This window comes from Lycorma delicatula, chromosome 4 (assembly GCF_047948215.1).
Source record: "Lycorma delicatula isolate Av1 chromosome 4, ASM4794821v1, whole genome shotgun sequence".
NCBI classification, from domain to species: Eukaryota; Metazoa; Arthropoda; class Insecta; order Hemiptera; family Fulgoridae; genus Lycorma; species Lycorma delicatula.
Genome location: NC_134458.1, coordinates 100299986 through 100327155, shown reverse-complemented (window position 1 = coordinate 100327155; position 27170 = coordinate 100299986). Strand labels below are relative to the sequence as shown.

Here is a 27170-nt window from a genome sequence, read left to right as displayed (position 1 = left end):
TTCAATTTTTTCCACGTAATTTGAGTACAGTAATTTTTTTTGCCTCATTCGAACATTACGTCACTAACTGAATTAAATATTTTAATAATTTTAGATTTTTAGAATTAATGTTTGCTCAGTAGATGCATAACTTCCCCCGTACTCCTTATTATCAATACAATATAACCACCCTCAACCTAACTTCTAATAATTTAAATAGCTGATAGAATTTCAAGCATTAAATAGAAATCGTAATACAGGTAACTATTATTCCAACAATATGAAGAGAATGGACGACAAATGGGAGTGCAACGAGGTTATAAATTGCTGATGATTACTGCGCGTACACCTTGTTACAGCAACCGCTTTATTTTTTACAGCCAATTATTTATTTTTGTTCAAAATATCATACTTTTGAACTTTTTAGTTTCTCTCAACAATTTTTATGAAATTATATTTAAAATAATCATTTTTTATATTTTTTAAAAAGTGTTAAATTTCAGAATTTAATTTTCTTTTAATAATTATTCGATGTTGTTTCCTGTGAGTAATGAACTGTATAAAAGATAAAAATATTAAATAGTGATTAAAAGAGCTTGACGTTAAGTAAAAAACGTAGTTAAATATAAATCTATATTATTAAAAAAAAATAATTGTTTTGGATAATAGTGTTTGTTTCCTCATTTTAACGCGGTCTTGAATTTTTGTTATTTACTTTATGTTATTTCTCTCTTTATTAATAAAGATTAACATCTACTATTAAATCCACAAACACAAAATATCTTTTGTTACATATATATATTATAACGTAATATTTTAAAATTAGATTCTTTTAGTTTATAGGCTCAACTGCTGAATTCTGTTACATTATAAAATGTTTACATTGTTACCATTAGATTTCTTTGTCATTTTCTAAACTTAGCTGTTTATTAAAAACAGAAAAATGAGGTTACGTAATCATACATTTCATACATTTTTTTCTGGAAGAAAGCCAACCTAATTGACTGTTCTGAACACAGTTTTTAATTATATTGAAAAATATTTTTTTTAAAAAGTGTATTCCTATTTAATTATATACATATATACTAATATATAATCAATATATATGTATATATATATATATATATATATATATATATATATATATATTTTATAAATTATATGTATTATAATGTATGCCCATTTTTTCTACGCGTTTCTTAGCTTAATAGTTTGAAATTCAGTGCAATGTTTTTATGACCAAATGTCAAATGTGAATTCACAATTTGTGTGTAATTAATTAATATCTGCGTACTTTAAGAAAAGTGTACACCAATTAACCATTATATTTTCGATCTACCGTGTTTTTTATCCACCTCAACTGTTGGCTTGTTTACGTCGTCATAATTCTAGTAAATTGGAAAATTTGAAGTGAAACTTTTTCGAACATTTAGTCATTTATTAATATACTCTGATATCCTTTGGTTTAAAATCTTATTTTTTATTCCGGAAAAAAAAGAATGGTTAAGATTAGGAAAATATTTTACAGTCGGTGCCATTTAGATCACCCAAGGTAGTTTATAAATAATTAGAAATAAAAAATATATTTGTCTATTTTTTTTTCCAAAGTTTTGCAGCATTTAGAGATTTGAAAACAGGTTTATTTATTTTTAGGATGTTCATACATTTTGAACCGTAATTTGTTTTAGGTTCGTCGATCAATTTTATACTTGTTTTTTAGTCTGCATAAAATATATATTTTTTTCAAAATATATATTTTGGCCTAAACTGAGGAAATTGGTAAAAACAAACTGATTGAAATTATAAATCTTACAAAAATAAAAAAATCTAAACTTTAGTACTAAATATGTTTGGGAAAAATATTCCAAATTTTTTTTTGGTAGGAAGAAGGGTAAAAACTTCATGCGTGATTATGTCCTAAAAATTCTGAGACCTGAAAATCATATCCTAACATTTTTTTAAGCCTCAAATATTATAATTTGAATACAATCAGTAATCAAATTGATATAATTCAAAAGGAATACACTATAAAAATCTCATAATAGTCACACAACCACTTACACACACGCGCGTGCGTGTGTGTGTAGAGAGAGAGAGAGCTCAGCGATTAAAATTTGACCCTTATGATTTAGCTAACTTCAGCGTAAATTTGAAATATGATAAAATCATATAAAATTTATTCATTATACGACACATTTAAAAAAACAATGCATGGCATCATCAGTACGGCTTGAGAAGAAAATAATTTGGTTTGGAATAGAATTTTATAATCATAAGAAATACACAAAAGGTAAATTGCATAGATCATGTCTTTAAGACATAAATTATATGTAAAAAATTAATTATAAGTCAAAAATAATTTAATTAAATTTCATAGACAGAAATAATGTTAAGGAATATAAATTACATACATGAAATATCAAATGTTAAAAATAAGTACATAATAATTCATAAGTTATGTATGATTGAATATTTTGTCCACTATATACTTATTTACAATATACGTATGCACAAGATGATTCCAAATTGCACGGAAATCACTCGGGAGATGATTTTTTAGCCAAAAATAAGAAATAAAGTTAATATAAACATAGATCAGAAAACTGTTTGTTAGTGAATTTCGGCTAACGAATATTTAGCCTTGCTTTTTGTTCCCCCTGTAAAATTAAACCTTATTAAAATTCTTGGGGTACAAATCGAGGGGTAATTTTGATGTTTCCTTATGGTTTTTGATCTAAGAAATTGAATAAAAGTAATCCCAGACCTCTAATATCACTTAGCTTTTAAGAAACAGGGATAAAACACGAAAACGTTTTGTCGGAAAATACACTTTTTTAGGTTTGGAAAATAACTTTGTTAATTTACCCCTCATAATAATCAAATAAAAATCTCTGGTTTACTTTGTAGAGAATTTAATTTTCTATAAAGTAAATAATAAACTTCTATTAAAGCTAAACACAAATTTGAGAAGTTCAACTTTAATTAGAAAAAAACACTTAAACTGGGTAGGAAAGTGATACGATTTTAAACAAAAGAATTTTCATCATTGTTTGAACAACATATTGCCAATGAAAATAAATAGAAAACTTATCTATTAATAACAGAAAAATGAGTAAAAAATAGATTTAAAAAAATAAAAATCATATACTTTTTAGTTTTTTCTAAAAATTATTAAATATCAAAATAGTTGCTTGATAAAGCAGCAAAAATTTCTTTAAAGCAGTTGCTCAATGTGACCGCCATTCTGTTCAATGCATAGTTCAGCTGGGCGAATCCATGCTAGTCGGCCACGTCTAATAACATTATAATAGTCCTAATAGTAAAACCAGCTTCTATTACGCGATGTCTCAATTCTTCTCGTGTGTCAATACGAGCGGAACACACCTACGACGTCATCCAACCTCAAAGGAAAAAGTCCGCAGGAGTGATATCGAAAGATCGAGCTGGCCATTTTACTGGTCCGTTTCGACCTAAACTCTCCATTGCTTACTAAATGTGTTATTTAAATGATTCATTACATAACGACAGTAGTGAGCAGGTGCACCATCATTGAAAAATCACATCTGCACTCTTATCTGCAAGTGGAATATTCTCCAAGTGTTCCATCAAGTTTTTTTGCTAAGATGCAAGTACCGCTCTCCATTGAGCCTTGGCAGTAAGAAGATCATAGTACACATTAAACAAAAAAGTGTGTTGGAAATGACTTGTAGCAGTCTCATGGGGATTTTCTTCTGCCCGAGTGAGTGTTTCGATAATTTACAATGCCGTTTCTTGTAAAAAAGGATTGATCAGTAATTAGAATATTACTTAGGAAATCGGGATGATGTTCACATTTTCTAATTAACGATCGATAGAATTTCATTCGTTTATCAAAATCAGGTGGTAATAAATCTTGTACACTTGTATGGAATGGGTATAATTGTTACTCTCGTACGTTCGCCACACACTTGATTGCAAAACATGAAAGCGATGAGCAACCTTCTTATGCTTGAGGTGGTAGTTAATTGTACCGCATTCAATATTGCTTCTTCAGTATTGACATTCCTCACAAAACGTTCACGACAACATCGAATCGTGATTTAAGCATACCTCCTGTTTCTCGAATCTGAGTAATTTACCCGGAATTCACGCATAGCAGCCAATCCATGTTTATTTACTTTACCATAAATTAACAATATATCCGTCAACTCTCCAAATGAAAACAAATTTACAGTATCACCCACTGTGAATGACGGACCGAACAATAACAGCACAAATACCGCTAAAACGAACATTCAAATCCTATACGCTAAATTTAATTGTTGATCAGCTGTTATTGCCAACCTATGAAAATATAAAAATTTTTAGTATGTTTTGGAAGGATGTCTTTCAAAATTATTTTTATAATTTTTAGTATTTGTATGTAAATTGTTCTGTTTAAAATCTTATCACTTTTCCGATCCAGTTTGTCTGTTTTGTTTCTAATTAAAGCTGATCTCAAATATTTGCTTAATTTCATAGACGTTATTTACATCGGTTTTTTTTTCAGAATTAAATTCTCTACAAAGTTAACTAGAAATTGTCATTTGTTTATTGGTAAATTAACAAGGTTATTTTATTCCAAACGTAAAAAAGTTATTTTCCAAAAAAAACGTTTTTCGTGTTTTACCCCGTTTTTACTCAATTAAAATAGAGATCTGAGACCACTTTTATTCAATTTATTAAATCAAAAACCATAAGGAAGCACCAAACTTACTTCTTGATTTCTTCCCCAAGATTTTAGTACGGTTTAATTTCACAGAAGGAGCAGAAAGCAGTGTTAAATGTTTCGCGAGCCGAAACTCGCTAACGAACCGTTTACTGACCGATGTTTATATGAACCTTTTTTCCTATTTTTGGTTATAGGATCATCTCCCGAAAGATTATCGTGCAATTTGGAATCACCTTGTGTATGTATATACTCGTATGTATACCGGCGACTGAAAAGTAACACACCTCCCTTTTCACTTTTTTTTATGCCTGAATGCGGTTTGCGGCATTCTTCCCTGTACCGAGGGGCTACTTCAATGAGAATATATTCACTCTTTTGTGCTGTGGTGTTGGAAGTGGGAGGTAACTTAAAAATTTCAAGTGGACCAATGGTCATTTGATATATAATTTTAAAGGGTTCGATGAGATTAAAAAAATTTTACAATTAAAACTAAATTCTTATCGCTCGATCCAAAATGACAGCCAATAATGTTTTTGTGTCAGATAGCTAGAACTTCGTTTCTATGATCCCCTTAATTTTTTTAAAATTTATTTGAGGTATTCCGATTCTCTCTTTGAAAATTTCCTTCAATAAGTGTTGGAGTTAGCTAACTCAGTAAGCCCCAATTTAGAGTATTCAGCCTTTTGGGAGTGAGGGGGAGGCAGGGTCCGCTCAAAAATTTTAAATGGGATATATGGTTGTATAAGACCCGTTTTAAAGTTCTTTGTGAGACAAGCAAAACGGTATCAAAAAAATTAAATTCTGACTATTATACCAAAATGGCGACTATTAATTTCACCATTACGTTTATTAAAAATTGAAAAAAATTAATGATTAAAATGTTGAAAAATGTGACTTACCTTTGTTTAATTGTTGATCGGCTGTTGACATTGCCAACTTAAGAAATAAAAATTACTTTCTTAAACGTTTCTTATGAAATAAAGTTTTAATGTTAAAAAAATGAGTAAATTAAACATTATTTAATTATTTTTAAATTCAAAATTGTAATTTTAATTAAATGAAGTGTTTGAAAAATTTAATAATTATTTTTTTTAATTTTTAATTAACGTAATGACATTTTTAGTCACCATATTAGTTTAAATGGTCAGAATTTAATTTCCTTGCCAAGTACCTTCAAGTTTTCCTTGCCTCGAAAATACCTTTAAAATAGCATCTTACATGACCATATGTCCCATTTAAAATTTTTGATCCTCACCTGCTCACCGCTCCCCCCTGAAAGCCGAATACTCTAAATTAGGGGTTACTGAGTTAGCTTCTATTATCGAAGAAGATTTACAAAGAGAATGGGATACCTCAAATAAAAAAATTAAAGGGAAGCATACAACCATAATTCTAGCTATTTGATACAAACACATTTTCTCGCGCCATTTTGGACTGAGCGATCAGAATTTAGATTTGATTGTATTATTTTTCTCGTCTCTTCGAGCTCTTTAATACGATATATCAAATGACCATTGGTTCTAATTGCAATTTTTAAAAGTTGCCCCCTCTGTTCCCGCATCCTAAAAAATTGAAATATACGTTCATTGAATTAGCCCCTCGATACAAGGAAGAATGTCGCAAACTGTATTTAGTTATAAACAAATTATAAAAAGTTAGAGCGGAGTGTAACTTATTTTTCAACTACCCGGAATAAATGTATATATATATATATATATATATATATATATATAAACGGGATGTTGAAAGTTAAGAGTTTCTATTTAAAAATTTTTTATTAGTAATACTTTATAATTTATTAGGGAAGTTTAAATTTTTTTACAAAATAAAATTTTATAATTGAGTTTTAAACAAATTAGAAGGAACATTTTTTTATATAGTTCAATAATTTATTAAAAATGTCAACAGAAGCATAATTAGGCCGTTTCTCGTAAGACGAAGTATTGTGTTGAGTTGTGTTGAGTGAGGAAAACAGTTCTTTTGTCTAGTTTGGTAGGGGTGAACATTATTATTTTTTAAGATTAAGTGATTATTCTTTTCAGCAAAGATTATGCATTCGTAAATACGAGTATAATCACAAGGGATAAAGTAAAATATTTTCATTTTCTATGTATCAGACTACACGATTAATAATCGTGTAGTCATGATATTGGCGCTAAATAATTATCTGCCAGTCCATTTTGAATCTTAAAGATTCGTTCTGACTTATTTAGGGAACTCCAAAGATATTATAAATCAGACGGAAATGTACGCAAACATAGTAAATATTTATTATTAATGACAAGCTTAGCATTTTATTAAGGCGCTTCATTCTAAATCAAGTTCCAAAGAAGCTTGCCATCTAATAAAATACCCAGAAATTTCGATTTATGCCCAACAGAATTACTATCGTTATTATTGATCCGGAATTCTATCCAAGCAGTCAGTAATTTTACGTCTTAGAATCCACCCGGTAAATAATTTTTTGGATTCTACTGTAGAATTTTCAATTCCTCTTAAATAATTAAATTCTTATAATAGAAAGAGTTATATCATGTACGAGTTGGGTTTCAATGAACGGTTAAGATTTTCAGGCGAGTCAATTACAATAATATAATAAACAATAAAAAAAACAAGGGACGAAGAACATATCCTTGAGGCACTCCGCGTTCTACATATTGAAATGAGGACGTTATATATGCTTAGTATTAATATTTTATTGTCATATACAGTTGATAACCTCTCAATTATAAAATTATTAAGTGGTATTTACGGTTTTTCCATCTACAAAAAAATTAACTTATTGAAAATATACTAAACATATTTTTTTAATCATTACGAATACTTTTCAGTTGAGAATTATCGAATGCGAAAATTTTATTTGTAATTAATTACAACGTAATTAAATTTATATATTAAATTTATCGACCTAAAATTTTATCCCGATTTAGAGTTTTTTATTGCAGCTTTACAAATGAAGAATGATGTTTTGAAAATAATAATGTATTATAGTCAAGAGAATATTTTTACCAATAAATAATTACTTCGGTTTTAAAAGTTTTACGAGTCGAAAAATTATTTATTACACAACTTTAAAAGATACAAACAGAACTTTATAAATGTTACTGATATTTAAGATCTTAGTGATAAATAATGATAATGATGATGATGATAGATTTTAAATGTAAAAATTTGATTTTTTTTCACGGAAGTGACAAGCTTTCAAATGATCTCTTTTTAAATGAATTAAAAACAAGCAGAATGATACGACAAACAAGCTTTACTATTATACAAACATAAACTACAATTTTATGACTTGAAATTGTTTATTCCTTTATTTTAGGTTTTTTTTTCATTTTATCCCTTTTTTTATGTACAGTTAATAATATTTTTATTCATCCATGGAAAACGATGTATTTTGTTTTAACAATGAATATCATTATAATGCCAATACAGAGGTTTGTTTGTCATTTCCATTATTTCAAATATATATAGCTTATGTATATATTTAGATATATATATTATATATATAGCTTATTATATTTATCTATTATATATATATACATATATATGTATATATATATATAGAGAGAGAGAGAGAGAGAGAGAGCGTGAGTGAGAGGGAGATCCCGAAATTATTATTTATTTTTAAAGAAATATTGATTTTTATATGTTATATCACAAAATTATTCAAATTTTAAAAATTAAATGAAAATTAAACAAAAGAATATTTCATTTATAATTAAAATTAGTACAAAGCGATACAAAATTGTACGATAATACTTCGGGAACTGATGTAATGATATTAAAATAAGCAAAAACGTTCCTACAAGTATCTGTTTGGAAATTCTTTGTTTTCGAGTTACAGGTAGTGAAATATTTCACCCTGACTTCTGATCCAAGAGTAAAATGAAGCCGTATTGGTATTCTTGGAATGTATATAAATGGGTAAATTTGTAGCTCTTCTCCAGCCTGATGAACGCTATAGTTAACTTCAACAATACGGGGCAACGTTCCATACATCTAAAACCACCATGAAGAATGTTTTGGAAGAAATGTTTTTTTGTGATCGCATGATCTCAATAGGTCTGTGATCCACTCGTTTCCCTGACTTCTTTCACCAGACTTCTTTCTTTGGGGTTTTTGAAAGGACGTGTATATTGAGCAAACCCACGTACTCTACAAGACCTGGAGCGAGCCACTACTGCAGAGAGGAATTCCTTTAGTCCTGATGTCCTACGAAGGGTGTCAAAAAATATGGTGCGAAGGGGTCGGACCTGCTTTCAGGAAATTGATGGACATTTCCAACACTTGCCGGGAGATATTACTAGTTGTGCATAACTTACATTCCATGAATCAAATCAAATGTGAACATCTCTGTATTATAGTACATAGTTACAGAATGTGCACGATACAATGATCTCACTATATTTAAATAATTTTAAACAAAAAGTTTATCTTTGAACGACTTAACCGTATGCCAATTCTCGTTATATTCAAATAATTAACAACTCATTTGTGTAAGTGGTTTTAAAAGATTTTTTCCATTAAATTATTTGAAATTCATGTTGTAATACTTTGAAATATTTACAATACGACTTAAAATTATTCTTTTACTATACAGAATGAATAAACAGATATTCGAAAATAACTATTAAAAAAATGTTATTCATAGTATCAACCAAACATAATGAAAACTGAAAAAGCGGGACACAAAAAGGGACAGGGACATATCTCAGTTGGACGGGATGTATGGCAGCCCTGCGCTAGCCGTAACTTGAAAACAAAGTATTTATAAGAAAGGTTCTTACTTATATTAATTTACTGAATTACTGCCGTGAAATTTTTAATCATTCTTTATTATTAAATAACATATAAAAATAATGAAGTGTAATTAATCATTTTACTTCATTTTAATTCATATAATGAGCATTTTCATAGATTTAGAGCACCGGTATGCTCTTTGAGAAACAAATGAATTCTTGTTTGTTTCCATATATTTATTTTTATTATAGTAAATAAAACCTGTTGTCTTCCAGCCAGTTAGTTATAAGGACATAAAGCAAGCAAAAAAAAAAAAAAAAACAATAACATGCATTTAAAAGTAACATTTCTGGTGTGTGTGTGTGTGTGTGTGTGTGTGTGTGTGTGTGTGTGTGTGTGTGTGTGTGTGTGTGTGTGTGTGTGTGTGTGTGTGTGTTTTGTGAGAGTGGGAGCGTCCACGCCAGCCTTGTTGAAGAAAAGAGTAAATTTGTTGTCGTACTTGTTATTATTGAATGTATAATCTTAACAACTTCCTTTATTCTTCCGATTGGTGATTGGTAAACGCAGGAGGAAGAGAGATCTTATGGAGGTGCTTAGGGTGCCGGGTACCAAGTGGTGCGGTAAAGGTACATCAGCAGTTAGAAGGAACCAATTGGGTGGATTTGGCGCCGCTGATAAATGTTGCAGAGCTCACGATACTGCATGTCCTTTCTATATACCGGCTTTTGAACAGAGATACGGATTGTACAACTGGAGAGTTAGCACATTAATGCATTGTTCATGCGATGCGAGGTAAATTGATATTTTATTAATTAATAAAAAAAAGGATTTTTTTTATTATTGTTGTTGTGATTTGTAAATGGATTCATTATTTTTTTTTTTTTAAAGGATATAACAATATAACCGAAGTTCTTATTGGTACCACTTATCTACTACTGAGACAGAAATTCTTGATAGAAGTGCCCAAAATTTTCTGTATGAAATTTACATCAGTTATTTATCTTTAGCCTCCTGATAACTTTTACTAAAATTATCGCTAGCGTGTAGATTAGAATATTATCTCTGCTTGGATGAAATTTAAACAAATGTTTAAATGTTGTTTAAACTTTCAAAAATGTTGTTGAACTTTGCCGATATTTGCATAAAACTAAAAAATTTAACAATCATTTTTTAGTAGTAAAATTTTTAAATTATTATTTTTATTACCTGACGATTTTATTAATTTATTTACTAAAATTCTTATGGGGATAAAATGGAATCAAGGATAAGAAACAGAGATTGGTAGTAATTATGATATGATCTAACTGGACAAAAGAACGGCAATACGAAAAAAATTCGCTGATCCAGAAATATTTCCTGGATTTTAACTTGTAAGCTCACCTTGTTCATGCTGTCTTTTACCATCCTTTCGTACATTTTATCTACCCAACCTATGTAAGTCATGGTAGGAGTCTAAGTTTTAGAGTGGCTAAGATATTTTTAAACTAAATTTACAACTTCCATTGGGATTGACTAGAACAACAGCTTTTATTGTTTTTATTTTATTATGCTTAATCCAGGTAAAAATTACTTTTTATATTCTGTTTCGTAATTGATGTTTTTCTTTAATTAATATCTGTTATTATTTCTTTGTTTCTACGAAGCCCGCCTTTTAAGTTTTTACAAAAAGAATGAAAGAAAAAGTTTTATTTTTGTACAAATGGTTTAATGTTCTAAAAATATTCGCCTTTAAGAGTTATATACTATCGTATTCGTTCCAATCAATTTTCGAAACATTTTTTCCACTCTGAAGTTAGTACCACAAAAATGGTTTTGGACGAACTCAACAGCTTCTTGAAATAATGAAAATCGATGTCCACGCATTTTTTGTTTGACATTCGGGAACAAAAAGAAGTCGTTAGGCGATAAATCAGGTGAATACGCCAATGAAACATTAATTCAATATTTATTCCGTCAAATAATCAATTGTTTGACGTGCTGTGTGAGAGCCCTTTATTATTGTCATGATGATGCGACTTTTTCGGTTATTTTTCTTGATTTCATTGATGAATTCTGTCAAACAAACTGTTGTAAACCGTTCAGTATTAACTGTTCTTCGATTCTCTAAAGCAATGGTCGCTACATGTCCGGTATAACCGAAGAAACAAGTCATCATTTTTTTGGAAATGCTTCGAACCACTTTTTTTGGATTCGGTTTATCTTGGAACACCCAAACAGTTGACTGTCGCTTAGTTTCTGACTCTTACGAATATATAAAAGTTTTTTCTCCTGTTATGATATTGTATACGGATCTTGCACTTCATCAATGGTCAAATTTTTTGAACATTTCCTTCACCGATTGACACGAGCCTGTTTTTTAGCTTCGGTCAAATTATACGGATCGATCGGGAATAGATAGTTTTCACAGCTAAATGTTCATGCAAAATCGAATGTACTGTAATACGGCTAAGGATGCCTCTATCTCATAGTAAATCACATCTCCATCCTCTTAACTCACTTTGCGCACAGAATCGATGTTTTTTGAAACAACAACCGGTTTTGGTCGACCTTCACGAAATTCATCGCTGAAAAGCGCGACCACGACGAAATTCTGCAAACCGATTGATTACAAATAGTCTTCTCTGATGGTGATTCTTTACCAAAAGTTGAACGAAGCGATTTTAGGCGTTGTTGTTGAGTTAAACTTTTACTGAAATCGTTAAAATTATCCAACAAAAACGTTCACGTGAAATTTCCATTTTTTCACAAAACCTTTTTTTAAACACTCACTGTAAGCAAACTACTTAGCCGATTTCTGAACTGCCACTGTTGTAACAGTAAAAAAAGTCAAATTTTACAATAATAGTAATGCCACATCTCAATAGCGCCATCTAGTTGTCGTGTGTAAAAACTTAAAAGGAGACCTCCGTATTGTTAGTTGTTATACATATTTATTTTATGTATGCTTTTTCTATACTATATTGATGTTGAAGTTTGTTTAATAATCGAAATGGGCGTTAGGTTTAGATTTTAAATAAGTAGTTTTGTAAATCATTTTTGATGCGTTTTCATTTTTCAGTTAATTTTTTAATAACCATTTTGAAACAAAATTAAAAATTTGAAACAAATTTTTAGAGAATTTAAACTGAAATTTTGATTTATATAAAATTCAACGTTAACAAAGACACATTTAAAAGTTGAAATTTTATTAAAAATAAAACACGGTTGAAAAGTTTGTTAAAAAATGTAATATTTTACCAATTGATAGTGGTAATCCTTTTAATACGACTATTTGTAACATGTTCAAATTTCATACAAAACAAATGTTTATCAATTTAAATTTCTAAAAAAAAAAACAAAACATATAAATACATGAAATTTTTCTCTTTATCTCGACTTGTAGAATGCATTTATTAAATATAATCATTTCGGTTTCTTCATATCATACTCTGGGTAATATATACTGTAATTCTCATTATATTATTTTTTTACGAGTAAAAGCATACGTAGCATTAATTTTTCGTAAATTCCAACCTCTTTTGATGTAAACCCCCACCTCTGTATCCTATTCTATAATATGATTTTAATTTACAGTCTTAACCCGGTAAACTAGTGACTGAGTCTTCTTATTTCATAACTATTCGTTAAAATTTCCTAAGATATAAAACGAGAGAGAGGCAAAAAATACCTACACAAAAATATGTACATAAAAGATGTTTTAATAAAAATTTTTATTTTGTTGTACTTAAGTCCTTAATATAGTGAGGAGTACAAAAAAAAAACCATGGGGCGAATAATTTTTTACATATAATAATTTTATTGTTTATTACTAAATGATTTTCTTTAACATACAATGGCTCAACCATGTCCTCAAATCTTGCAGTCTTAATTAAACTCATTTTCGTCGTCATACTGCACGTAAATACTTTTATTTGCTAAGGAATTAAAACAACTAAAAGTAAAAACTTACTTGACAGTTTAAATACTTATAAAATTAAAACAAAAAATAGTGGTAAAATTAACACTTTACAAAAAGATATTATAACTTTCAAAAGACTCGGTTTTGCAGAGAAAATAAAAATTAGAGAATATGATTCCTCAGAGATTAATTTAAAAGAAGTGTCAAAAGAAACCGAATCTCGGCAAACATGAAGGAAAGGAAACAAACAAAATTCTACTGCGATAAAAAAAGAGACAGTGACTAAGCGAAAGAGACGGATGAATTTTACATTACAAATTAAATTTCATTTAATTAATACTAAAAAGTAGAAAATTTTTTTTTTTAATTTTCTTAAAACATGTTTTTCTTCAAAAAAAGATAAATAGATAACAAAAGAAAAAAGTCTTGTACTAAAAAGGAAAAAATAATTTTGTTTTCAAGACTAAAAAGAGTTTATGCATAACTAAAAAGAAAAGTGTGGAGCTCACTCTAATTATAAAGAGGTTGTATATGAGAGCGCACCCCACGATTTCCTTTTTTGTCAAATATAAGTAGAAAATTTTTTTAATAGTAATATTTTTTTTTACTTTTTAGTACGATTTTTTTTTGAAGAAAACATATTTTAAGTTTTTTTAATATTTTTTCTTTACACTATTACTCTGGAAAAAATAAAACATTTCCATGAAAATTATTATTTAAAATATATTTTTTTACGTTATTTATTTCTTGAGAATTTTTTCTAAAGCAATTAAATTTAAAAAAAGAACAAAAATTATCCTATAGAATTTTTCATTTAAAATACAAGAAAAACGTTTTCTGACTTTTATGCGAACAAAAGTAGTATATAATTTTATTTTTGTTCGTATATTTTTGACTATGAATAAAATTTAGGCCCCGAATAAATATTTTATATCAATAAATAGTCCGAGATTTCTTTGTTTGTTATCACAATTCTATCATTAAGATTTCGTTAAAAAACTATTGAATCTTTATTTTGTAATGAAAGAACAGTCAAGACAAACTGAAATTATGAATTTAATTTTTCCCATATTTTATGAGATAAAATTAAAAAAAAATAAATACGGTATTTTAAGCAATATTCCAATAAAACTCTACTGTTCATAATATATGGCCTAAAATACCGTTAGAGGTAATTTTATAATAAATTTAAATTTAAACTTCTTTTGTAAGTAATAAGTTTTAATAACTTTTGAATTATCTCGAAAGGAAGGAAATCGAAGCGCAAAAGAAGTAATTAAGAGAAAGTACTTCGCAATATTTATTTATGAATCTACCGTATATGTTGGTTAATAATATTACTAAAATAACGAGCGAACCGTAAAATTTGTTGCACCTTCTTTAATTTTTACAGATTATCTTAACACGTCTCAAAAAGTAATTAACAGTTATTGCTAATATAATAGATTTCGATACGGAATTTATATAAGTAATATGATTACTCGTATTATAAATTTTTGGTTTATTGTTATCAACAATTTGGTTTTCTTCCTCGTTTGGCTATTGCTTTTCTTCTTTAGAAAATACGTATTATATGTTCAGCGGTTAAGATAAACTTTAAAGTGTTTTAACTTGCCTTTATTTTCTAGAATGTACAGTCAACAATATGAATTGCATTTAATAGATAAAATGTACGTACGTTTTTAATCATTTTATGAAAATATTTAGTGTATATATAAAATAGAAAGGAAAATAATTGGTCCTATAAAGGACAATTCACTTAATATATATAAACTCCGCCCTTACAAAATATTGTAAAGACGTAGATTAAAAAAAATAAAGAAATAATTTACGAGGGAGAATGGCTTTAATAGGCCACATTTTAAGGATGAGTGGACAATGCAGTTCCTAAAAAATCCTCTTTTATCTAAAAATAAAACCTAAAAGCATATGCTGTAATTACATTAAGAAAGATTTAAAGCAGGAATAGAAATTCCGGATTTACAAAATCGGGAATTAATTAAGAAAGAAATTTTGGGATGAAGTTTTTTTATGAAGTAACTTCAGAAAAAAAAAGTAGTTGCAGAAGAATTCAGGAAAAAGGCTAGTGAGAAATTTAAAAGATTCTGGGAGGAAAGGAAGGAGAGGAAAGCTTAGAAAAGTGTTAAACGTGAACCACATTTGGTCAACCAAAAAGATATAAATATATAAAAGAGCAAGTCGTGACCGATTCGAAATCAACCCCCAGCAAAAAACTACCGAGTCCTGACCGGCCAGTAGCAAACCCTTCCCGTCTAACCAGGAGAATCTGGCCTCTGGACCCCCTGTATTCATTAAATTCATGCTTGTAAGAATAATAATGATAAATAAAAATTAAAGCCTGTTTAGAGTATAAAAACATTCATTGTATTGTCATTTCTTCAGAACAACAGTTTGGTCAGTAAGGACTGGAAATGACCTGAAGAATGCGAATTTCATAATAGTAGGCCTCAATCTTAAAAATATCAGTTATAGCTGGTTACCCGTTCTTCGTACGGCTAAAAATGTATTTGCACGGTTCTTACCGTTACCCGAAAAAAAAAATTGCAGGTGTTCGTACTGCGTTTCTCTTTTTTTTATTTTGTGTTTAGGTCAAGTAATCGGAGGCAGGTGCAGCCAGTCATGTCCCACATACGGTTAAGCGGCAGTGGCTGTGTTCGTTGAGCCTCCACGCCATCCCACCGTCGCATCCCTTAAAAAATCGAAATTAAAAAAACCCGAAAAATTGATTTAGATATTTATCTGGAGAGTATTTGCTAGCTCAGATCAAATGAAGATCTCTTTTAGCATAGTCGGAAATGGGGAAAATTTTCAATCATTGTTAGAAATTTGTTTACCTTTCCTCACTTCTTTCAAGGTCACATTTCAAAAAATCTAAAAATTAATTTTTAAATATTCACATGAAGATTACATACACCATAAATCAAGCCGATATCTTCCTTTGTTACAGAGAAATTAAAAAAAATAGTAAATTTCATCTTTATTCCATTTTAAGACGAAATTTAAAAAAATCCTTTCTTATTGTGCACTTACACCGTAAGAAGAACATATATACAGAATTTCATCGATTTATCTTCAGTGTTTTATATATATATATATATATATATATATATATATATATATATATATATATATATATAAAAACAGATCGGTTTAAATATCTTGGAGAATGCATATAGAACAATACAAAAAGAAAAAAATAGCCATAGAATCTAGAACACAGAAAATGGAATAGCGTTTCAAATAATAAGATACGTATATATAACAAAATATTTCTATCAAGGAGCACAAAAACTATGACTCTATCAAACAGTGGTTAGAACCGTCATACTTTACTTAGCCAAACACTTAAACTAACCGGAACTGTGGATCTTGAAAATTAAGAAAGGTCGAAAAGTACTAGGAAGTAAAAGTAACAATAATTCAAAATGCTAATTAAGATTTAATAGAGAAGTCATTTGAAAGTTGAAAAACTAACAAATGTAATGAGAAAAAAAAACATTACGTTTCTATCGGCAGGTACACAGAATAGATAATAAGAGACTAACAAAGGGGATCTTTAGTTTGATAAGCAGCTAGAAATTCAAACTTATTTTATTCTGGGAAATATGAAAAGATATGGAAAATGCTGGAATCAAACAAAGAAGCAATAAGAGACAAAACCCTTTTTAAAGAAGAAACTCAAAAAAGCTTTTCAGAAAAAAACAACTAGTGTGAACACAAGAAGAGAAGGAACAATACTCTCGAAGGACGAAACAAGTGTGGACACAAAAAAGATTGAAGGCAAGGAAACATAAAGTTAATTTTAATGTACCCTCTACAAGAAATAGAAATTATTTAAATCTAATCAATAAATATTGGGAGATTTAATCTGAAATTTATCATCTTTTAAATATATATCTAATTCTTCATTATCATTACGGTTTAAGGAGAAACATCATAAAATAATATAATATAAAAATATACAATAACATAAAATACATAAATATACAATAATATAGCATAACAAAATAATATAACATCATATAATAATAATATAACTAGAAAAAGGCGGACCTACGTCCTGCCGCGAAAATGTTACATGGTTTATGTTTCATAACACATGATTTTGTTAAATGTTTTTGCCAATTGTAACTAAATAACGTTTATGAATTTAGCGTATTAACAACAGAAACTTTTACAACGGAAGCCCCAAAATCCTGAACATTTTTAGCTGTTTTTTGAGTTGTGATTTTTAACACACTTCTAACCTCAATGTTTTCCTTTTTTCAATGGTTTTCTTATGTTCGAAATCCTGTATAGATCAAATTTAGTAATTGAAATTTGACACACTTCCCGTTGTCCAATCAAGCTGAAATTTTGCACACGGCTTTGGTTTTGGTGACAATATAATGTAGCATGTTTAATATCTACCAATATTATATCAATCTGGCGGACATTATTTAACATCGATCTAAATCCAATGTGGCAGAAATTGTGAAAACATATTTCTTGTTCACATACGGATAACAAATCATATGTTTCGGTAAATAAGGGTTTGTTATGGCAGGGAAACGATTTTGTTACGATTACAAAATGGATTTATTACTATAACCTTTGTACAAAACAGTGATATCCAAATCTTTCAGTGATGCCGTGAAATAGCTTTTCAGTGAAACCGTGCAATAACGCAGCGCTGGTAGAGTTACATATATTAACATATTATTTTTCAAGATTTTTTGAAAATTTATATTAAAAGATATTGTAACTAAAAATAATCAATAATTTTATCTAAATTTTCAAAATCTTCCAAAATAGATTTCTTATTGGAAATTTCAAAAGAAATTTTGTTGGGCCTATGAAAGCTCTAATCTGCTATTGCATTCGTCTGTAAATTTAAAAAATAATACATAACCAACTTTATTTTTTCAGTGTTTTTATTTTGGTTTACCATTTTTAGATTTTAAAATATACTATTCGAAAAAATAATGCAATGAAGATAGATGTTTTTTTGACTAAAGTAAATTCAGGCAAGCCAGATGGTACGTATCATTTCCAAGTAAGGTTAATTTTTTTTTTGTTAAATATGCCACCATCAGTTGAGGGAGGGTTTTTATTCTTTACATGTTTTCTTTACCTTTGTTTTTTTTTTTGTCAGCTCCCATCGAGTAGGTCATCAGACAATCCCGTGATTTATAATATAGTATGTATTATGTTTGCAAAGGCTATTTCGTAGGGTATCATATTTCTAAAAACCAACTAACTACGCTGGTGTTTGACGTCCACTTGTCCGTGAAAACCGAGTGTGTATTTGTCCACAGTGACGGTTTATGTTATATAAAAAAATGCACATATGTTTGGGTCACTATGGAATCGTTTCCCCCCTCTCCACCAACCATCTGTAAAATTCCACTCTTGTATGTCATACTATACGCAAACCCTGTTAAAATATAAGATATCCCTGCTCGTCTTAAGTCTACGATAACATATTTATGTCACGGAAAGTGTATGCGTTTATTTCTGAAAATTAATTTTTATGCTGTATGTAGTACTGTTAATTTTTTTAACTGTCAAGAGGAAATACTGAGATTTCAGATTTTGGTTATCAAAATGAATATCCCCAAATAATAACGGGATATATTTTAATAAGCAAGTATGTAACTATGCAAGTAAAGAGTTATACAAAATAATTTTTCTATTATGTAAGTAAAATTTTGAGACTGTACCCGTGGTACCTACACACTCCCTTGGCCAATTGTAATCAAAATTAAAGTACATCAATTACAATCAGAAGTCGTAGTGTACAATTTTATAAAAATTTCTTTATCCAGTCTGAAGATATCTAGCAAAATGATAACTAACAAGAAAAAAACAGAAGGCTTATTTTCTCTCACCCCTAAAAAAACTGCCTAAACACAACGAGAGTAACAAATCATTAATGTAATGGAATCATCTAATTATTACAACAATGTGACTTTAAGCCGAGTAATGTCAAAAAGAAAAAGAGGGTTTTTTCTGCACTCCTTTATGAGGGATTTGAATAAGATCAAACGCCACCAAAAGTATATTAGCTATCTAAAGGGCATTGAATTATGTGGAAAAATTTACCCACTATTTGAGTTAAATTTTGAAGTAACGGAACCCACGAGGACCGTATCTTCCTGGCCCCTTGACCCTAGAACACTAACGTTATTTCCTCGTTAATTCTAAGTATACGTAAATTTGACGTGTACTCGTATATGTTTAGTTGCTAAATTTAACATACCTTTTTTTTTTCTTTTATTAGTGTAATCTTTCGCAAACATAAACACCTATTTTTATCATAAATTTTATTTTTTAGAAAATACAAGAATTAAAAAAAAATAAGAATAATGATAACAGTTAAAAATCTCAAACTTACATTTTTTTGGATCAAGTAATTCTAATACAAATGATTATCTTCAAAGTAAAATAAAGGTTATTTAAAAGTAGATTAATTTCAAATAAAATAATTATATTTAGCTAGTAATTTTAACGATTAGGACATATTTTTGTTTGATGTTCTCCGCATACGGGTTGTTGACATTTCGCGCAGTATGTTATCGTCATACTTTTCAGTTTGTAGTCGCAAAGATGGCGATATTTTCGAGAACCTTTTTGTTTTCTTGATAATATTTATTCTGGAACTTTTTCGGTTAGTTTCGTTCAGAATTACTAATTTTAATTCTTGACTAATCTGAAGAATACTATTTCTTTGTACTTGCCACGGCCGACTAATTCTTTCATGAAAATCTAGCACGAATTGAGATTTATTCATTGGTTGTCCGACACAAATTTTCCGTCGAAAGAACCGATGACTATATATCTATAATCTTTATATATATCTGAAACTGTTACTACTGATGAATCAGTTTCTTGTCTCTTCTTCCTCTGAAAGGTTTTTTCAGATAGATTGAATTTTTAAAACCCTCCTGGTGGGACCGCCGTGAACTTCATTCTCAGATGGAATAAACGTTGAGTCTATTTCCCTACCGTCAAAATCCCACAGACGATCATCTCCTTCTAAACAATCTTCTTCGTCACTCTTATCGTTGGCCTGTTCTGCAAGAATTTGTGCGGGATTTACATACATTCCATATTCTATAAAAAGAATTTAAAAAATTACAAATTGTAAACCGTACGGTTAGAGTTACGCAGATATGATCTCTTCTGCTCAGAAAATTTAACAAATTGATACTTTTTTTTGTTATTTGTTGTTAGTTAGAGAAATGCCATTTACGCAACCCTCCCCCCCCCCCCCTACAATAGGGGAGTGTCGGACTCGCTCGGGTTCGGCTAGATCTTATTAAGAGCCAATGTGTACCTGCACCCTACCGACTAAAACTCCTATCTCACCGTTTCTCCTCCGGGGGTCGGTCCAAATTGATACTGATACTGATTAAAAAATTGATAACTTGACATTGACAAATTGATAATGATATCAAAAAGGTTAAGAGACTACATTTCTATTTTCAAAATCAGTTATTAATTTAGAATTTTGTTTAAAAAATATACATGTTAAATATATGTAACAGAAAATGATATACAATATTAGATAATAATGAATGTTTAAGCGTTCCATATAATAAGCAAAAAATAAGAAAAATTTGTTAAAAAACTCTTACCGGCCCGATTTCATTTATTAAACAAACCCGTAAAATTAGCAGGGATAGTATAAAATCATTACCACAATTTTGATTAAATTTGACAATTATAAATTTTCATCACAAATTTATCATCTATTAGCGTTTATTCGTTGTTTAATAAATGAAATCGGACCGGTAAGAGTTTTGTAACAAATTTTTGTACTTTTTGCTTGTTATATAGAACGCTTAAACACTTTTTATTTACCTTATTGTATATCTATAATATATATTTAACAAGTATGTTTTTTTAAACAAAATTCTAAATAATTAACAGATTTTGATAATAAAAATGTAGTGTCTTACCTTTCTTGATATCAGTATCGTTTTGTTAAAAACAGTTTTATTTATATTACAGAATTTTTTTGTTTTTTGAGCGGAAGAAATGATATCGGTAAGACTCTTATAGTACGGTTTGCAATTTCATTGTAATTTTTTTGGCTACCACTGCGTTTTGTTAAAATAAAAGAATAACCTTTCTTTTATTTTATTTTATGAATTACTGATTTTTATCTTATGGATTTATTTATTACTCTTGACCCAGGCGAGTCCCGGGCTTCCAGATGTCACGGGGCCGAACCCAGGGTCGTAGAGCTCACTTTGATCTCCAATCCCGTCTAACCAGAGGGCTCTGCCCACTGGACCCTCACATTGTTCGTTACCCTCATGGTTGTGAGAATAACACTGATAAATAAGAACTAAGATATTCAGGCTTTATAGGAATCTGAAAAAAAAACATTAAATTACAGATTACAGAATGGTAACTGAAGTGCATACACCTTTAACGACGAAAAATTCATAATTCATTTCTGTTTCATGGTGAGAGAATATAATAATGAATAAATGGATTAATTTTTTTCTTTAATGAATATTTTTAATTCACAACTTCATCACCAAGCGGGCTAGAGCCTCGGACTATAGCTTAAAACCTTTCCAAGAATAACACGAATTTATTTTGCAAATTTGAAATAAACCGGACGGTTGGTGCCCGCATGATGCTGATATAAAAAATAAAATAGACAAATTTTCGCATTTTTATGTAAGATATTGTAAAAATGGAATATTTTTGAAAAATTCAATATTTCCTTTAAAAGTACCCTAAAAAAAACTTTTTTTATTTGAGTATTTAATTATTTTTTAAAGTCTTCCTTACCGATATGAACTAAATATTATTTAAAAATTTACAAAATAATATTAAATTATAACACATTTTCAGCTAAAATATGATCTTTGTTAATTTACTACCTACCATTTTTTTCTGTCACATTGTCTACAATTTTTTTCGATCGTTAACTTCCTGAAAATTTACGTATAATTTTTAAAACGTCTACTCCAATATTTAAAGTGATTTACATCAAAAGGATATTTTTATTATTTTTTAAATTTGGCCGCTCCCTCAACGGCTTAGTTTGCCGTTTGAGAGTTAATTAAACAGGTGTAAAAACATAACAATAACAATTCTTCAATAATGGTTATTGTAGAGCGAGACTGACAAAGAAACAACTTCCTATAAAAAATGTTTAGGTTCTGTCTTCTTCTCCCTTCCTCCACACCTTGACTATATCCTCACACCCTCCTAAACTCTCTGTCTGTCTATTAGAATCTCTGAAAACTAAATATATATATATATATATATATATATATATATAAATTGATATCGTTCAAGACTTTCCAAAGTCTCTTTTTCAAAATAATAAAATCAATAATTAATTTTTTGTTAAATATTCTGCGAGAGTAGTGATTTTTCATTTAGAAAAAACATCCTCTAAGAGTTCTAAGTTCTCTAGATTTTACCAAATATTTAGACATTCTCTATGTATTATATATGCTTTAGTTATGAATGTGGTTATCATTAAAGACAATTTAATACGTACAACTACTTTCTTATCTACCATTAAATTCACCAACCACTAAAAGAATTAAATTATTTTAAAATTTATAATAGTAATAAAACGAAAATAGTTATAAATGTAAAAAAATATTTAAATAATTATTTATTTTATTATATAAAACATTTTTTTTTATTTTTTTTATTTAATTATAATCCAATAAATGTGCGAGCTTGAGACTAGTTAATGCATTACACTAGTTAGTTATTTCATTGAAGTTCGTAATATATACCTAATACGTTCTTTCAATGAATAGCATACTAAAAGTGTATTGGTACTGTAATATGTTATTTTATTTTTCGTTGCAGACTGAAATTAAATTATTTTTGTTAAAAAAAAAATGACCCCCACCTCAGATTTGCATATTTTTCAATGTTTTGAAGTTTCGGAGTGCAAAAATGCACTAAAACATAGATTTTTAAACTTTTTTATTTATATTAATCAGTATGTGTGTGTGTGTGTGGGAGGGGGCTAGGATTTATATATATATATATTTATATACTTTAATTTATATATTTATATTTTTTTTAATTATCCGATTTTAATTAACCTTTAATTATCCTATTTTAAAGAGAAATGTTTTTTTGGCATCGTGTTTTTTTAATTTTTAAAAATTATCTCCTGTTTTCTCTAAATGTTGTTCTACTATTTTTTTTCTCTTCTTTCTTGTATCGATTTAGATCTTTTTTTTAGGAGGAAATTTTTCTGGAATTCTTTTGTTTTCGATAACTTTTTCTTTATTAAATCACTTTTTCTATTTTTAATATCTTTTGCGGTTATTTGCTGCTTGCCTTTCTTGGACTCCCAATGTTTTTCTTTTCATGTTCGTGCTCAAATCTTGCATCCTTAATTTAACATACTTCCTAACATTGACGATTGATGAAATTTTGCACAGTTACTAAGGTCGGGTGACAATACAATATTCCATCATTACCTTTGCAAACATCACCCCGTACGGGGATAAATTAAGGGTGCGGGTGTAAAAAATTGAAAAATCTGCAAAACGGCTATTCGGGGTTTTTGCGGTCGCAGATGACAAATCCGATAGCCGTTTGACATAAAAATATAACGAAAACGTGGTACGGGAGTTTTTTTGGTTTCGAATTTGACAACATTTCGTCATCACACACACAAATATATATGTATATATTATAGACAAGTCATTTGTGACTAGAAAACCTTGGAATAATAATGCATTATCAGAGGATCAAATGAGAAATCTTTTATAAAAACTCATAAAAACGTTTGTCAAAACTTGTGAGTTAATTAAGTAAATGAAATAAAAACTTCACTATTTCGTAAAAGTAAATGTTTGATTGAAAATTTGTTTGATATTTTATAAATATATTAGAAATTTCCATACATGATGTTTTCTTTTGAAATCCAAATTAGACTACTAATTAAACTCGTGCAATGTATGATAATAATTTCATTAAAGTATGACAAAAAGTATAAAACAAGTTTTTTAAAATTCTTGTAAACTTTTCTACTAAATCATTAGTTTTGTCAAACCATTTTAGTTTCAGTTTTGTGTATTTGAGAAGTGGTCGAATATTTTTTCTGTTATTATTCATTCTATAAAGGTGGATGTAAAATTGAAGACTTTTCCTTTTAATTGTATCAGAGAATTATTAAGGGATTTTATTTATTTATATATTCATTTTAAATCAAATGAAAAATTGGGGTGATATTAAGGTGGTGTAAATTTTAAAACGAGTTTTAAATCCATTAATATTTCCGAACACGTTTATTTTCATAGCTTAAAAAAAACATCGCTGAAAAAATTATTATATAAAAGTTATCGATAAAATGTACTTTAAACCTCCTTCCCCATTTATTTATTCTTCTTTTTATTTTTTGATTATTTTAATATATCGACATACAGTATTATTATATTTTTAATACGATGTTATCAGGGTGTAAATAGTACTATTTTATTCACAACTGTTATAGTGACAAACAAATATAAATTATTTATACAGAAAGCGGTTTTTATGATGTAATACAGTGAAATCAGCAATGTGTTTTCTATTTCTTCGTATATTTGCATTACATATAAAATGGTTTCTCGTGGGAGAATGATTGAGTCACCTGATTTATTATGCGTCACCCAATAAAAATGTGTAATTATTAATGCAGTTATATGTACATAAGATAGTAATATCTAACTACTAAAAGGAAACAAATCTCTCTTATAAACGTACGTCCGTAGAATTTATAGAAATGATTTTTCTCTTAGGCGCTACCTTTCTGTGTCAAATATTTCATTACTAAATGTTTTTTATACGTTTTTCTTGGAGAAAAGAATAAGTTCAATTTTTTATCTTTGTTTCCTATTTTATCTTGTTTTGATTTTTATCCCCGTTTTATATTTGAAATCAGTTTATCTGCCATTTTTACTTCCTTTTACGAAGTAAAGGAAGTAATCGATCGAAAGGAAAAAACTTAGTTTGTGATCGTAAAAAATTTAGGTTTTCAGATTTCAACGGAAATATCCATTTGACCATCCCTGAATCCATTTTGATTAGTTTCGGCGTGACGTCTGTACGTACGTATCTATCTCGAATAACTCAAAAACGAATAGCTGTGGAATTTTGGATTTAGGAGTGCTGTAACATCTAGTTGTTCACCTCCCCTTTTGACTGCAATCGACTGGACCAAAAATGTCCAAAAAACGCCCAAAATCCAAAAAAATTGGATTTTCTACTTTTTCGTAACTGCAGTAATCAGCCCTCATCGAGAGCTTTTCAACGACATATCATAACTGGTACTTATTTCCATTGGTTCTAGAGTTATAACCAAATAAAAGTTTAATTAATATATTTGGATCGTGCAAGGGGAAGGCGCATCGGTTCAAATCCGACTTCATTTCCTTTTTTTTAACTTTTTTTTTTTAATTTAAATATATTGATTTATTAGTAATTAACTCTGATTGTAAAAAAACTTTTACAATAAATAATAATTCAATAATAACAACAAAAAATAAAAAAATGAAATAAAAACAGAAGTTATTAGTGAAATAAAATTTTTTGTACTTTTAAAAATGTATATATGTAATTTAATAGGCGTACAAGGAAGTCATGTGGTGTGCAGATCAGATTTTTTAAGATTTGTTTTCTAAGCAATCTTTAGATAAAGAGATTTCAATTTTATTTATAAAGATTTGACCTAATTCTTTCATCGGTTTAAAGTTTTCCAGAACTTTCCAATCTTTACGTTCAGCTCTATCTTTCTCTTTTTTTCTTAATTTATTTCTTTCAAAGTCATCCGTGTATTTGATACGTGTAGGCTCTTCAATCAAATTATATAGGCCCACCTTGTCATAACTATATTATTTGTTGTGTTCATTCCTATACTTAGGATGTATTAAAATATACCCAAGGTAACGGATGCCACCGCCTACGTTTGCTTGCTTTGCTTGTATGTAATATTCTATTGTTATAAAACTATTTGACACGTATCAAGACAATCACATAGTCTAACAACACTCACGCATGTACTCGTGTATTTATTTATACACCTGGTTGTATCGTACGCTTATTTTTAATGTATTACCATTATCGATACGGAAAGAAGGACGTATTACTCATTCACTGAAGATGGGAGCGACGCGTTGTAATGCAAGTACTGTACACGTTAACCATATTACATCTTAGCTTTCGTGAATAGGCCAGTATTCACATGGCCGGTCATCAATATTAAATAAACTAGCCCGACGTGGTATTATGCCGCGGCGCTTCGGGCGGCCATTCATTGATAAGTTGTTAGTGATTATTGGGCGTCATCGTGTATTACCAACTTGTTATTATTCTAATTATTATTATTATTAAAAGAAAAGTGATTGTAATGTTATATATATATATATATATATACATATACACACACACACACACACACATATACAAAGTGTGGGTGTGTGTGTGTGTATATATATATATATATTAAAATATATATTAGCGTTATTAGTAGTGGTTCTTTTAATGTATGGATACGGATGAGGTCAAAAGCGGGCACTCTTTCTCGTTATAAACCACGCCCAATGAATCGCCTTTTAATCCCTCTTAAGAAAAAAAACGATCCAATAAAATTAATTTATTTTGAATATATCTATCCTCGTTTGTAATGGAATAATATTTTTAGCTATATAATTAGTAGAGTAAGAAGGGTTACAGTCTGATTTAGATTCACCGGTTCTTAATATTTGTTTATGTTCTTTTTTTCGTAACTATTTTAGATCAGGGTTGAAAATTATTCCCAGTTTTTTCTTTGATTTATTTGGAGAAAAAATTTGATTATATGATATTATAATTTAT

The 27170-nt window shown here is 28.8% G+C and overlaps 1 protein-coding gene across 1 annotated transcript in view; it reads left to right on the top strand.

Moving 5' to 3' along the window:
* Window positions 1-27170, top strand: part of LOC142323695 (uncharacterized) — a 337049-nt gene that overhangs the window by 237650 nt on the left and 72229 nt on the right. Inside the window, exon 3 of the mRNA XM_075363798.1 lies at window positions 9980-10204. Coding sequence (XP_075219913.1) covers window positions 9980-10204 — 225 coding nt within the window. The remainder of the gene's footprint in view (window positions 1-9979; window positions 10205-27170) is intronic.